A 14,287-nucleotide genomic window follows, 5' to 3' on the forward strand; every position below is an offset into this window, starting at 1 on the left:
CTTCCAAGTGCTGAAGAACCCATGTTGGTTTCTATAAAATTATTTCTTTAAATACTGGCTCAATACTGATGCAGCTCGGTCTGCGCTAACAGTTGGATGGAGGACACTAAGGAAGTCCACGGTTGCTACGCTGAGCCAGGCAATGGCAAACCTGAGCATTTTTTTGTCTTGAAACTCTGCAGAGTTGCCATAAGTCAGCTGTGACTTCATGTACAGCAACACAGATAGTCGTTATAGCGTACAGTGCAAATGTTTGCAGAACTTGTTTCCCTCCTATGCTTATTCCTGGAGAAAAAGAGCATGTATAAACAAGATGAGGTTGAGAACGTTCCCATAGCAGCTCTGTCACTCAAATCCGTCTGGATCTGTGCTGACTCAAAGACAACTTGTACTGGACCAAAAAGTTAACTTTTTTCCATGTTGACCAATCAAGATCCTTGTTGGTGGATCTGTGCCTGCTATGTTTGTCTTTGAGTCACCTGCAGTGGGTGAAGACAGTCATCGTGTGAAACCTCGCTCTCAAAGAATAAAACTAGCATGTGGAATATTTGTCAATCTGTGCTGTGATTTAAACCCTGGCCTCCCTGAAGCCAGCAGCCTCCTGTTCTTAGGAGCTTTTCAGCCTCTCTCCCTTTTCTGAACTTTGCAAATTGATTTAAGCCATCCAAGCCCACACCTATTAGCTGGCTTCAGCTAATTAGCAGCTACAAAGGATAAGAAATGTGATCCTTTATCCTAGACTTTAGCTGACTCATTCTGCCTGGTTTTTTTGTACAGAGATTAGACAAATCCTTCCAGCATCGGACCCGCCCTGCTCTGAGACCTTGGAACAAGTGGTGCGGGAGACAATAAAACTGTTTGTTTCTCTGGGAGTTTAACCCCCCCCCCCTCCGCCCCACAAATCGTTGATGGCTTTCAAAAAAAAAGAAAAAAGGCTAAAGCTTCATTCACAGCTCTTTTTCCAATATGGGAGGATCTGAGGTCTTTGTAGCGCGGAGAAAATGGGAGGATTTGCCCAGCTTGCAGATGAACCCCATCTAGGCAAGAAGACAGTGATGACCAGCCGAGTGAGAGGATTTTTATAGAACCAAGTAGAATCCTATTGGTCCCTCATGTCACCCAATCTATTGGTCTCTCATGTCACCTGACCCTCACCAAGATAAACCTGCTTCAGCCATGTACTGGGTTTATTTACAAACACACACACACACACACACACACACCATGTGATCTAGGTATATGTGTGGCTCAAGTGTGTATTTTTGTTGTGTGAATTGTCGGGTGGAAAGTGGCATGTGCATTTGGCACGAGGAGCAAGAAAGTGGGAAACGTGTATAGCCTACCTCTTGTGCACAAGTCTTACAAACAGCCTTTGTGCTGGAAGTGTAATGGTTGAAACGGATGGGCTCTAATCTGGAGAACCAGGTTTGATTTCCCTTCCTCCACATGAACGGTGGAGGCTTATCTGGAGAACCAGATGTGTTCCCACACTCCTACATTCCTGCTGGGTGACCTTGGGCTAGTCACAGTTCTCTCAGAACTCTCTGAGCTCCAGCTGCCACACGAGGTGTCTGTTATGGGGTGGGGAATTGGGCAATTGTAAGCTGCTTTGAAATTTTGTAAAGGTAGATAAAAGTGGGGTATAAAAACCCCATTCTTCTTCTTCTCGGTGGTCTCCTTTCTGACACATCACTATATGATGGTTCCCGTTGTGCTCCTCAGGATGTGCGACGCAGGTGAAGGGCTGTACACCTTCCAGACCCAGGAAGGGGAGCAGATCTATCAGCGAGTGCACAGCGCCACTCTGGCCATAGCTGAACAGCACAAGCGGGTTCTGATGGAGATGGAGAAGAATGTGCGGGTGAGCTTCTGCCTCCAAAGTGGTGGGGGGTGGGTGGGATATCCATGTTACCCCAAGTACTGCGAACCTGGTGCTGGAAACCCAATCACTTATAAGGGCTAAACAGTATGCATTCATTGAGACAGGTGAAAAGGTGTTCTTTGCAGGACTTAGGCTGCTCAGACTACATCTCTTTGACCCATGCCTAGACTGCAAATCTAACCCACTATCTTCTGATATAAGATCAGACCAGGGGCCCACCTACTCCAGCATCCTGTCTCACACAGTGGCCATCCATTTGCCCTGGAGGGCCAAGAACATGGCATAGCAGCCAAGGCCTTCCTCCCATGTTACCTCCTGGCACTGCTATTCAGAGGTGTACTGCCACTGAATATGGAAGTTCCATTTAATCTCCTTGGCGATATTCTGTTTCACATAAAGATGTTGGTAGATTGTATATTCCTCCACCACAGAGAAAAGCATGCCAGACCTTGTTTGTTATAGAATGCTCTCCCTGGGTCCTGGTGCCTACTTCGCCCTGATCCCCATTGGTTTGAAAATAAAAATACATTTTGGCATAAATGCTCTTGTATTAAAGTGCTATGTTCAATAATGCTCAAAATAATGTGCGTAAAAATGAATGATAATTCTCATACTTATTTGGGACTATATTCTAGTGTGGAAACATACCATTTTCTCAACCACTGCACCTCAACTGACCAAACTAACATCTTTATGCGGAACAGAGTATAGTAACCACCATAGTTACCAGATTTTTCGCCTTTAAATGAAAAATGATGAAAAGCCATGCAGCACCTTTGAAGTCTCAGAAGATTTTATTCCTGAACAACTTTTCGTAGACTCGAGCACTACTTCCTCAATTATGTGCAGTGATTCTTCTGTAGGCACATGAGAGAAAAAGGCACATGTCCACAAAAATATGCATGCGCAACACATGTGGTTATGAAGAGGGAAAATATGGTGTGAAGAGATGGGTCAGTCAGTCCCCGAATAGTCACGCCAGGTCACAACAGGGAGCCAGCCCCAAAGTCAGAATCTGTTTTATTTTGAAAGACGAGGCAGCAGCCCTTTCTTCTATACCCTCCTTTTTTTGCAAGGGAATAATTGTGCAGCCCTAACATTATTTCTTCTCTTCCAGCTGTTGAACAAGGGCACAGAACACTACTCCTACCCATGCACACCCACAACCATGTTGCCGCGCAGTGCCTACTGGCACCACATCACCGGATCACAGAACATTGCGGAATCCTCCAACTACGGAGGTGAGTTTCTCTTCAGCTACGTAGGGGCTGACCTTTCCCCAGAATTCCATCTAGTTCAGTGATGGCGAACCTTTTCGAGACTGAGTGCCCAAACTGCAACCCAAATCCCACTTATTCATTGCAAAGTGTCAACACGGCAATTTAACCTGAATACTGAGGTTTTAGTTTAGAAAAAACAGTTGGCTCTGCTCTGCACCTCTCTAGTATCTCCACTTCCTCTGCCTCTGCCCCCACTTCGGGCAGCAGCCCCCCAGAGTACAGGCACCAGGTGCACCAGTCAAGCCCTCCCTTCTCTCTGTGGTGTGTGCACGTCGTGCCCAGTGGCCCAGACAAACCTAGATGTGGGGGGGGGGCGATTTTCTGCCCCCCCCAACATGATGAATTCTGCGCATGCATGCCCACAGAGAGGGCTCTGAGTGCCACCTCTGGCACGTGTGCCATAGGTTCTCCACCACTGATCTAGTTCCTTCCTCTTCTCTACCAGAGCATGTGTGTGTAAAGACTTTGTGTTTCAGTTGCGTAGGGCAGAAAAGAATGCAGGGTATTTCTGCCCTTCCCCAACCTAGTTACTAGCTGTTACAAATCACCTGTATTGGATCATCTGACCTGCCGTGCAACCCATTTAGGTTTTAACTTCAGCCACCAAAGTTCTTGGGGAGGACAGAATTGGGCTGCAGCTGGTGTTTAAGGGTCCAGATTCAGGATTTTTAAAAACAGGGTTGATAGTTTTAATGATCTTGTTTGTTTTTAATGATTTTTATCTGGTTTTATTTCTGATCAGCTTTCTCAGGCTGGGTGAATTTTTTTTGCAGGTTAAAGTGGAACTAGAACTCAGGTCATGAAATTGACTACCCGCGGATTTAGAACAGACAACTGTAGAAGATGTGTCAGGAATTTGCTGCCAGAAGATAGGGCAGTTGGTACTGGTTTAGATAGCTTGAAGGAGGGGAGGGGTTAGAAAAATGCATGGAGGATATGTTTCTTAGCAGCTGCTGACCATAGTCACTAAATGGATCCACCATGTTTGAAGGCAGACATCTGAAAACCAGTTAACAAGATAGCCGGAAGTGGCTCCCCTTGCAACTTCCTGCCTGGCCACAGTTAGAAGCAGGATGCTGGACTAGCTGGACTTCTGGTCTGAACCCATAGGGCTCTCTTTTAGGTTCTTAAAGGGGGGCTACAAAACACAGGGGAAAACCATTGTGGCTCCAGACCTCCCCTCATTCACACTCTTTTGCCAGCTTGCCTAGCACTGCTCTGGGCGAGCACGACAAGACCTCATCTTCCTGATTGGTGGAAGGGCCCAGCTACCCTGTTTCCCTGAAAATGAGCCCTACCCCGAAAATAAGCCCTAGCATGATTTTTTGGGATTTTTGGAGGATGCTTGAAATATAAGCCCTACTCCAAAAATAAGCCCAAGTTACAGAGTCCCCGGCACAGCTGATCTGATCAAGTGGGGGGCGCAAAATCATGGGAAAAAATAACACATCCCCTGAAAATAAGCCCTAACACATCTTTTGCAGCAAAATCAATATAAGACCCTGTCTTATTTTGGGGGAAACACGGGTATCTTAAAAAAAAAACAAGTCAGGGATTTAAACCGCCCTATTTACTTTTCATAATTTCCAGCAGATCGAGAGGGTCCCCTAAGTCTGCAGAAATGTCTTTTGGGGGGGGGGGGGTGTCAGTGTGCCTCCTAGCTGCAGATTTAGGTATCAGCAGGCAGGAGGAACTTGGGAACTAGGTATATGGATGGTCAAATCCATCCCATGTGCCTGCCAGTAAGGAGGTTCCTTCCATTAAGAGCTCACTCCTGCATGCTTTTTGTCGGTATGCCGACATGGCTAAAGGAAACAGGCTGCTCATCCATCGTTTCATGCAACATTGTGATGCTATCCTGCATGCTTCACCATTATTAAATATTTTATTGACCTGTTAATACATAATGGATACAGTCTAACCAAAGTAAAGTGCTTTTTAAGAGTCTCTTTGATTTCGATGGGAGAGCTAAGTATGCCCTTAAATCCCTTTCATGGAAACCAGCATGACTTAACTGTTGCTTGGATGGAGTCTGATTTTATGTAGGTCCATTTAGATCGTAAGTAATAATAGCCACAATAAAAGGAATCCAGTATGGCCTGTGTTTAAATCTGTTACGAGACGTTGCATCCGTCTAGTAATTCGGAATATTCAAAGGGCTTCGTGTCCTTCAGCTACATCACAGCATCTTGGCAAACCTCTTTTGGTGGCTGTGCTGGAGAAATGCCCGTGAGGGTTTCCTGGTTATGTATGCCTTTAATTAAGCCCTGAATTTAACATGATACACTAGTGTGGGCACTTGGTCTCACGGGCATTTGTTTTCGTCTTCAACATCTGGCAATCAGAGGCATACTACCTCTGACACCAAAACCCCCATTTGGCTATCATGGCTAACAATTGTCCTGTCTTCTGTCTACCCCCACACCTAAATCCAAAGATCATCACTGTATTTCATGACAGCGAGTTCCCCCGTACAACTACCCATTGCGTGAAGGAAGATTTCTTTTTGTCTGTCTTTGAATCTATTGTCAGTCGGTTTCATAAGTGACCCCAATGTCTAGTGTTAAGGGAGAGGGAAGATAGTTTCTCTCTCTGCACGATGCATAATTTGCAACCTCTGACCTGTCCCCATTTATTGAGATGACCTCTTCTCTTGGAAACTTGTCTGGTGTTTTTTTTAAAAAAAAACAACCAAAGCCTTCTTGGCTTATCTAAGTTCCCCTTAGCACTGAGGCACTTTTTCTAAACAAAAACTGATTCCTCTGTCTGGTCCGCAGGCGACGCTTACTCGGGGCCTCAAGCCAGCTCAGAGAACGACCTCCTGAACCGGTTCATCTTACTGAAGCCAAGCGTTCCCAAGAGTGGCAAGAACGAGAGCAAAGAAGCCAGTTCCGCCTCACACTGACACGGCCTGGATGGGAGAGGTCAGCATCAGCTCCATTGAAGAGGGGAGGGGGCTTTGCACCGAAGACTTGTTTTTTATTCCAGTGCCTGCTCCTCTACTTTTATGAGGTAGCTATGGTTTGGGGACAGCTGTTTTTGCTACAGGAGAAGAGGGCAGAATTTGCACAGAAGTAGCTCTGTGGAGAACGTTCTGGATTCAGGAGTCAGCCTGAATTGTCTGCCTGGCAGGTCAACTCTGGCTAGGCCCAGAGTGAGAGCGAGAATTTGGAGGACCGCTATCTATTGTCGGAACATTTTTAAATATATACTATGGCTTATGCATATTCTATATATCCAGAGGGGTTTTTTTCTCTCACACAAATGCACATTTCGTAGCCACAAAGGTGAGATTTTTAAACAGTTGGCGGGTGGGTTGGGATTTGTTCCCTCTTTCATAGGGACTGCAACTACAGACCAAAGGGAAGAACTTTTAGTCACGAAGGAAAGAAAGCTTCCCAAACTGGAGCTGGGGAGCAGAAGGACTTGGTTCTTTGGGGACAAGAAGGCATCATTTTTGGTGGCCCATGAGGAGAAGGAATACTTGTTGCTGACAGAGGCCTGCTTGAGAAAGTCTTGCCACCGAACAACGGGGCTTCTTCCAGGGAACACTTGCCTCCAACAAAACCCGGGCCTTGAGGGGATTGAAAATGAAACAAGATTAGCAGTCCTGCCCTTGCCATGATCCTGTGGTTGAGAATGAGCACGTTCAGCCCTAAAATATTGGTCGGGCAACGTTGCAAGTTCAAACCCAGAGTGAAGTTTGTGCTGGTCTGAATCGTTAAAAAAAATGGCTCTTGCATGCACGCAAACAGAGTAGACTTTTGCGACCTCTCAGGAGAAAGTGGTTTTCTTTCCCGTCTCTGACCTCTGCATAGGTTTCTTTCCCTCTGACCTTTTGTGGAGGAGGCGCACGCTGTCTCAGTGAGGGATCGCCACCTCAGGACAGACAGGGAGTGCGTTTCCCGCGACGGGACGTGTGTTGGCTACCCTCGTGGGTATTTATGAAGCGATCGCTAGCTGCAAAGGTGGGCTCACCTTCCCTTTCCAAGTTTGGGTGCTATATAAAAAATATGCACGCGGGCCACCCGAATGAGGCCAATTCTGCACAGATATTGTGTGTGGGGGGACCCAGTTGAGGTTGCCTTGTTTAATGGTGGCTTATGAGAAGGTAGTTCTTGTTGTCCTTCCTCTAGGAAAAGTCAGACCCCACAAGGCCATGCTCCAATTTCTAGGAGGAGCCAGCATCATTTGCCCTGTCCCTTCTATACCTCCAACAGGCCTGCTAAACTCCATCCCCAAACATTCTGCATACAGCAGAAGTTAGATAGAACCTTCCTTTGATTGGCTGGAGACAATCAGTTGCTCACTGGGGTGGGTGCAGGGGGGGGGCTTTTTCTTTCCCAAAACTCCACCCCTCAACCCCCTTTCAGTAATTGCTGCTTTCTCTTTCCGGGATATCCCAGCAACACTGAAGACGGTCAACTATCAGGTTGCCAACTTCTTTGAAAGTTGAAAACCAAGCCTTATTCCAGCACCTTTAACAGGGGCTTAACTTTCAGGCCTTAGTGGGCCATCATGCTTATCCTCACGTAAGAGAAAGCTTCGCTGGCTGCCACCTGCAGATCGAGCCACTCTTGAAGCTGCAGGAGCAGGCCATACCAGATTATTCCTGGTCAGTTGGCAACCCAATTTTCTAATCCTTCTCCGATCCTTCCACTTTAGAGGCCAGTGTGAATCCCAGCAAAATTTCAGCCCAATTTCCTTTGCTTTTGTCCTCTGCATTTTCTCCCATCCTTAGCTAGCTAGTAAAGAAGAAAGAGTGAAATACTTTCACATTGTGGTTGGCTTTTTCCTATGCTGACATTTAAAATACACACACACACACGCACACAAAGCAATTGATTTTTCTAGTTTTACTATTTATTAAATACCTTTTAGAAGGGCTATCTTTTTATTGTAGTATAAACCTTGGTATTGTGTTTTTGTTTTGTTTTTGTGTTTTTTTAAAACAAAAATTAATGCTGGAGGTACTTAACTTATACTATCTTGTGGTCTGTCACGTGTAAATAACTGTGTTTTTGGATCCTGTGTCTACGTGAGGAAAAAGGAAAGAAACTTTCTAGCAGATCTGAAAAAAATCCAAAAAACCAGGGGGCAGCAACTGTCCAAGCCGCCTTTGTTTCAACTTCAAAAAAAATGTAATGCCAAAAACTTGTGGGAAAAGAGATCCACCAAAATATGCCCCTGCAGAGGTTTGTTTGCAATATTTGTTGAGAATCGGTGCACTGCTAAGAGCTGTCCATTTCCCCCCCTCAGACTATGTATTCATTTATGCCCTCTTTTCTCTCCAGTGGGGAACCCAAAGTAGTTTACAACATTCTCCCCTTCATTTTATCTGCACAACAATTGTGTGAGATAGGTTAGGCTGAGAGTGTTCGTCATGTGACTGGCCAAAGGTCACCCAGCAAGCTTCCACAGCTGGGTAACAATTTGAACCCAGGGCTCCTAGATCCCAATCTGACATTCCTTGTTTTAGGAACTAGTATCTCTTAGGGAGGTTAGCTAGAGCCCTAGCTTGAGCATGGTATGTAGCTTTTCCTCTAATGTGAGACATTGGTCTCTTCTGCACAGGCAACATAAATGGGTTAAATGAATCTGTGTTGTTCGCACAGCAAATGCGGGGGCCCTCCAGGATTGCTGGGAGCCCAGCGATAAGATGCGGGATGTTTTGCACAGGAAACCCTTTTGTTTCTCGGCGAAATGCACATCCGAGAATCCCCAGAGAATCCACTCTAGTGGTGGCTGCCTACAGAATCCACAATAATAAAGGATGGAAAGGGGGAAAATTCAACACTTCCGGCTTGGTGTAGTCCACACGGGCAAGCAGGAAGCATTTGAAACCCAGATTAAGGGGGGAAAGTTGCTAATTTAATGACCAGCATTTAACTGGGGTTCAGCAAAATAGAATGGGTTGGAAGGTTTTTTGGGGGGGGAGTTCTGTGAGAACTTCTCACCCATAATGTTTTTTTTCTCACCCTCTAACCCATTATATTTTGCATGTACGGAATCACCCATTGGAGGTGGGAGAGAGGTTTGGTGAGGTAGTTATACATTAGACCTTACTACCCAGGGATTACCATGGCTACCTACTCTGAGCTGAAGGTAGGAAGGAAGTTCCCATAGATAAAGCCAGTGGCCCACCACTCCTAGACAGCTTAGGTTGAAGGACATCAGAAGGGTCTCTCCCAGTCGCTTCTCTGGTTTCACAGCCTGTATTCTGTCTCTTTTTACCTGCTCCAGTTGTCAAGAAGACAAGGCCATCCCTCTCCCCTCTGTGCTGGTCTTCTGCATGCAAGTTGTTGTTTACATTTGGAGGCGTTAAAATGTTATTCTGATCCCCTCTTGTACACACACCCCTGACGTGTGCACCAGTGCAATCCATGCTCCTCCCTCCAAGTTTCTTATCCCAATTTTGGATGCAGAACCCCTCCTCCAACCTTACAGATGTGGAGCTGAGATAAGGGCGGCACTGAAGCAGTGGGCTCTTCCCTGGTGAACTGAATTCATTTCCACACTCTTCCACATGAAGCCTGCTGGTTGATCTTGGGCAAGTCACAGTTCTCTCTGAACTTTTTCAGACCCACCCACCTCACAAGGTGGCTGTTGTGGGGAGAGGAAGGGAAAGGAGCTTATTGTCTCTAACCCTCTTGGCTCATTTGATAGCTTATGGGTGCAGATCTCCAACAACTATCTATGCTTTAAAGCTAACTATGGTGGGAGATGCCCAGTGAATACTCAAAAGTTGCCTTATAGTAGGTCAGACCCTTAGTCTCTCCCAGGCTACTCTGGCCAGCTGGGGCTCTTCAAGGTCTTGGATGTAGGTTGTTCACATCACCTCTTACTCTGTCCTTTTAACTGGAAATACTGGGGATTTGACTAAGCTGTCTAGGAGTGGTGGGTCTGCATGCCAAGCAGATGCTCTTCCACTGAGCTACACCTCTTCCCTCTTCCAAGAACCTGGGGATGTCCTTCTTAGGACTATGTTCTGAAAACCTTGCCAGATGAACCAACCAAACATCTGCGGGGCTCTTTGAAATGGAAGGGTCACTACAACCTTCCTGGACAACTCCTTCCACTGTGAACTTAATTGGTAGAGACTTTAAAAGGCAACCCCAGAAGAACTGTGAAACCTCCGTCATCTGACATTTCACTCTGCCGTGCCCTTAGCGCCAGCCCATTCCTTAGGGTCGTCTTGGGCATTTTTTCAAAGTGTGCTTATAGGTGAACTCCTAATCAATGTTAGTGTTTTATAAGCAATTTGGGGGTGGAGATATCCCAGCTTATTAATACGGAGTACAGCGTGGAGCTAGTAATATAATCGAAGTTGGAACAAGAGTAAGCTTGGACAGGAAATGCAACTAGGCTGGCCCTGGATAACATGAAGCACAGACAAGCTCAAATGACGACAAGGAGGAGCTCATAAAGGGTTTGCCAAAAATGTTTTGGGTTTTTCTTTTTTAATGGAACTGCTCAAGTCAATAAAGAAACATTACTCACGATCCCGAGTCTGGTTTGGTGTTTTAAAAATCCAGGGGTAGAAGAAAACAGGTGAGAGAGATCATGATGCACTGAAACGTACGGCCATACCCACCATTTTATAGCTGTCACATTTTATTTCCACCCACCAATCCACCCCGGAGCTCAAGGAAATAGACATAATTCTTCTTTCCTCTAGTTACTCCTTACAACCCTGCGAGGTCAGTTAAGCAAACTGTGCCACTGCTTGCTTTGAAAACGAACCCGGAGTCGAGGTTTTGAGGGAGTGTAATCGCGTGCCCAGAGCTTTATTCCATAGTTTCTTTGCACTCTTGCGCTGTGCACCATTTGTCATAGGCTTGGGTGCTGCAGAATCTTCCAGCGGAAGGGCAGCGCCATATTAGTCAGTCATGCTTGGCCTTTTATTTTAAAGCAAGACGGCTTGTCCTGCTAATCAGCAAACTCTCATTGAAAGAGAGACCCAGGGGCCCAAACAAATATCTACCGTTTCAAGGACAGTCAATTGCTTGTTCGATCTCAGAGGCTAAGCTGGGCCAGCCCTGATGAGTACTTGGTTGGGAGACCACCAAGGAAAGAAGCAGGCAGTGTGGCAAACCGCCTCTGTTCACCTCTCACTTTAAAAACCCCAGTAGCCCTGCTCTAAATTGGCTGCAACTTAACTGGGTGGCACTTTCTTCCATCATGGCCATGGTTCAACTTAAAAGGTTGCTATGGTGCGATGTGAAACCTGGGGCACTTGTTTCAAAATCCCACTGGGGCCAGCTGAAGAACTGATCTGATAAGACCCAAATAGCTGGGGAGTCATAGGCTGGCAAGGGGGGCCGGCCTCCTGCTCACTTTATTAATCCTGTGGGCACCAGATCTCCCTTCTGGTGAGGAGCTTCTTTGAAGATGCTGAAAACTGCCTGGGGAAGTCTCCACTCATTCCCAGAAAATCCCAGCCATGGGGGATAAGAGTCCCACCAGTGGACAGGGTCTCAACGGACCCCATTTATATGAAGTACCATGTATCTCCCATTAGGACCACAGCAAGGGGGTGAGTGCATTGGAAATTCGTGCTTTGCACTGAACACTGAGTTCTTAAACAATCAAAAGAGAGAAAGAGACACCATCCTCTTGAGAAATGCAACACACTTGGTTTTTAATGACCAGAAGAACAAATCCTTTTGCTTGTCATCAACAGCTCCCTTCAGGGAGCACTGAAAGCTATTTGGGGGATCAACACACATGCTGTTCTGCAGGAGACATCAAAACAAAACGGATTCAACGCACTACAGCCAGCCCGCTCCCTGAGTCAACATCTTGTTTTGTACTGCCTCTGTATATTTAAAAGTAAGCCTGTCATTCAGGGAGAGGACAAAACTGGATGTATAGGCATGTTGTTCCGAATCTCACTTATTTGAAAATTTCTGCTCCACTTTAGGGAATCAGGTTAGGACAGATTCGTGGGCCAATGACTGTTACCTGACGGGAAACACCATGTCGTTTGTGGAGGTAACCACAGATAAAGGCTTGAGCCTCTGTGCCCTGCCTGTGGCCATTCTGGGGAAAACATTGGCATACAGCCAGCCCTGTTCTAATGCCACAGGGCTGCTCTTCTGAGCCTGCCTAAACTTCTAAGCAGTCAGAGATAAAAACAATAGAAATGCAGTTGGCCTTAGAAGCTAAAATAATCCATGTGCCCACTCAAAACAGCTCACTGTCTAGGTGTATTAGTGAGAGAAAATCTTGTAAAAGAGGCTCTTTACAAGCCCTAACGCAAGATAGGAACAAAGATGTATAGTATTTGCTGATTGTGTTTGCCACGCTACTGGGGGCATAACCAAAATTGCATGCACCAGAGGCCCTGCGGAGTGGGCCAAAGTGGACTCATGGATGGAGAATCGGTCCTTTGAGGATGTGGCTCCCAGATAGTGAAGAGCTTTACAGAGGGTACTAGGATGACAGTGAAGCTATTTCAAAAGAGGCTTCATATGTGTACACCATTCAGTGCCAATCAACAGGCATGCAGCTCTTGACTACTGGACAAAAGGTAGCTGATGTGTTAACCGATTCCGTCGAATAGCAGTGTGTATGTAGAATATAAATTCTCGCCGTGGGCCCATTCACACATGCTAGTCATCAAATGATAAACACAAACATGTGAAGAAACCGTCTTTGAATGGAAAAACAATCTCATGCCTCAGGGCTGACTGCAGGCCACTCCTTCCCCTTGGTCTCTGGCTGCTGGCTGAGGTCAGTGTACTAAATGTGTGCTAATGGGGGGGGGGGGGGGGATGTCAGTGTACTAAATGTACTGCTACCAAGACACAATTACCCTGAAAGTGGCTTACAGCATGAAAAGCTGTCTCACTTGAAATCCCTAATACAGACACTGAGTGTCTCAATGATGTAAAAAAGTGTAGTCATTGCTGTTTTGTAGCAGCTTAGACAAGCAACAGCAGACGGCTGTCTGTGATATTATACGTGGTTATGTGATGTCCCTCTCTGAGACTTCGGACTAAACTAAAACTATTCCTCTTATTGAAAGAGTCTTGGGAGAGGGCACTGTACTCACTGTAGCTCCTGTCTAGTACTCAATTGTACTCATCAGCTGAGTATTCACACGCCTTTGAAACATTGACGAAATCTGGCATTTATCTGGATGTTGACTAGCTCTGATCTACAGATGTACTACCGTCTAGTGTTGATTGATTGTTATACAGATATTGTACTGTATTGTACTCTTATGATACTGCTATGTTTTCAAGAAACTATTTGCTAAAGAATACGAGACCTGAGAATCTATGTTGAAATAGTGACTCTATATACTTTTTTACATCATTGAGTCGCTTAGTGTTCGTATTAGGGATTTCAAGCATGATACCTTGTCATGCTGCAAGCCGCAATATGCTAGCTGTGCCATGCCTGACTTTAACTTGATGCTTATGACAATGGAAAAAAACTTCTGCAATTTTGCCTGTGCCTAGCTGCAGAGTTTGAACATGGGATTAGCATGCAAACCTTAGCCCACCAGTGAGTCACTCGCCTAAGCTCCAGATCACTCAGATGGTAACATCATACTGTAAGTCACTGAGGGTTCAGTTCAGACTAGAGGTGGGTATGTGGCAAAGCCTCATGAGTAGAAGAGGAGGAGTTTGGATTAATATCCCCCCTTTCTCACCTATAAAGAGACCCAAAGGATCTTACAATCTCCTTCCCCTTCCCCCCTCACAACAAACACCCTGTGAGGTAGGTGGGGCTGAGAGAGCTCTGAAGAGCTGTGACTAGCCCAAGGTCATCCAGCTGGAGTGTGTTGGAGTGCACAAGCTAATCTAGTTCACCAGATAAGCCTCCACAGCTCAAGTGGCAGAGCAGAGAATCAAACCGGGTTCCCCAGATTAAAGTGCACCTGCTCTTAACCACTACACCACCATTCTTTGCCCTTGCCATCAGCATGTTTAACTCAGAGCACAAACCACAACATAAGCTTGTTACTAACAGCACGCTGAAAGCACTCTAGTGGAGTAGCTTTAAGCTGTTGCTGAGGGAATCATTTTGATGCTCCATTTTACATAAATGTTTCTAAGCAATTTACAGAAACATCAGCATCCAGGAACTGAAAAAAATCACACAGTCACAAAGA

The 14,287-nt window shown here is 45.8% G+C and overlaps 1 protein-coding gene across 5 annotated transcripts in view; it reads left to right on the plus strand.

The window, feature by feature from the left end:
• Window positions 1–14,287, plus strand: part of DOK4 (docking protein 4) — a 71,043-nt gene that overhangs the window by 44,250 nt on the left and 12,506 nt on the right. For 4 of the 5 annotated variants that reach the window (XM_048515235.1, XM_048515234.1, XM_048515237.1 and 1 more), the window contains 3 exons: window positions 1,723–1,861; window positions 3,000–3,123; window positions 5,940–10,664. In XM_048515235.1, coding sequence (XP_048371192.1) covers window positions 1,723–1,861; window positions 3,000–3,123; window positions 5,940–6,067 — 391 coding nt within the window. In that variant the 3' untranslated portion in view covers window positions 6,068–10,664. Of the gene's footprint in view, window positions 1–1,722; window positions 1,862–2,999; window positions 3,124–5,939; window positions 10,665–14,287 lie in introns of those variants that run through there. The other variant, XR_007246101.1, reaches the window with a different exon arrangement.

The sequence above is a fragment of the Sphaerodactylus townsendi genome, linkage group LG14 (assembly GCF_021028975.2).
Source record: "Sphaerodactylus townsendi isolate TG3544 linkage group LG14, MPM_Stown_v2.3, whole genome shotgun sequence".
Lineage (NCBI taxonomy): Eukaryota > Metazoa > Chordata > Lepidosauria > Squamata > Sphaerodactylidae > Sphaerodactylus > Sphaerodactylus townsendi.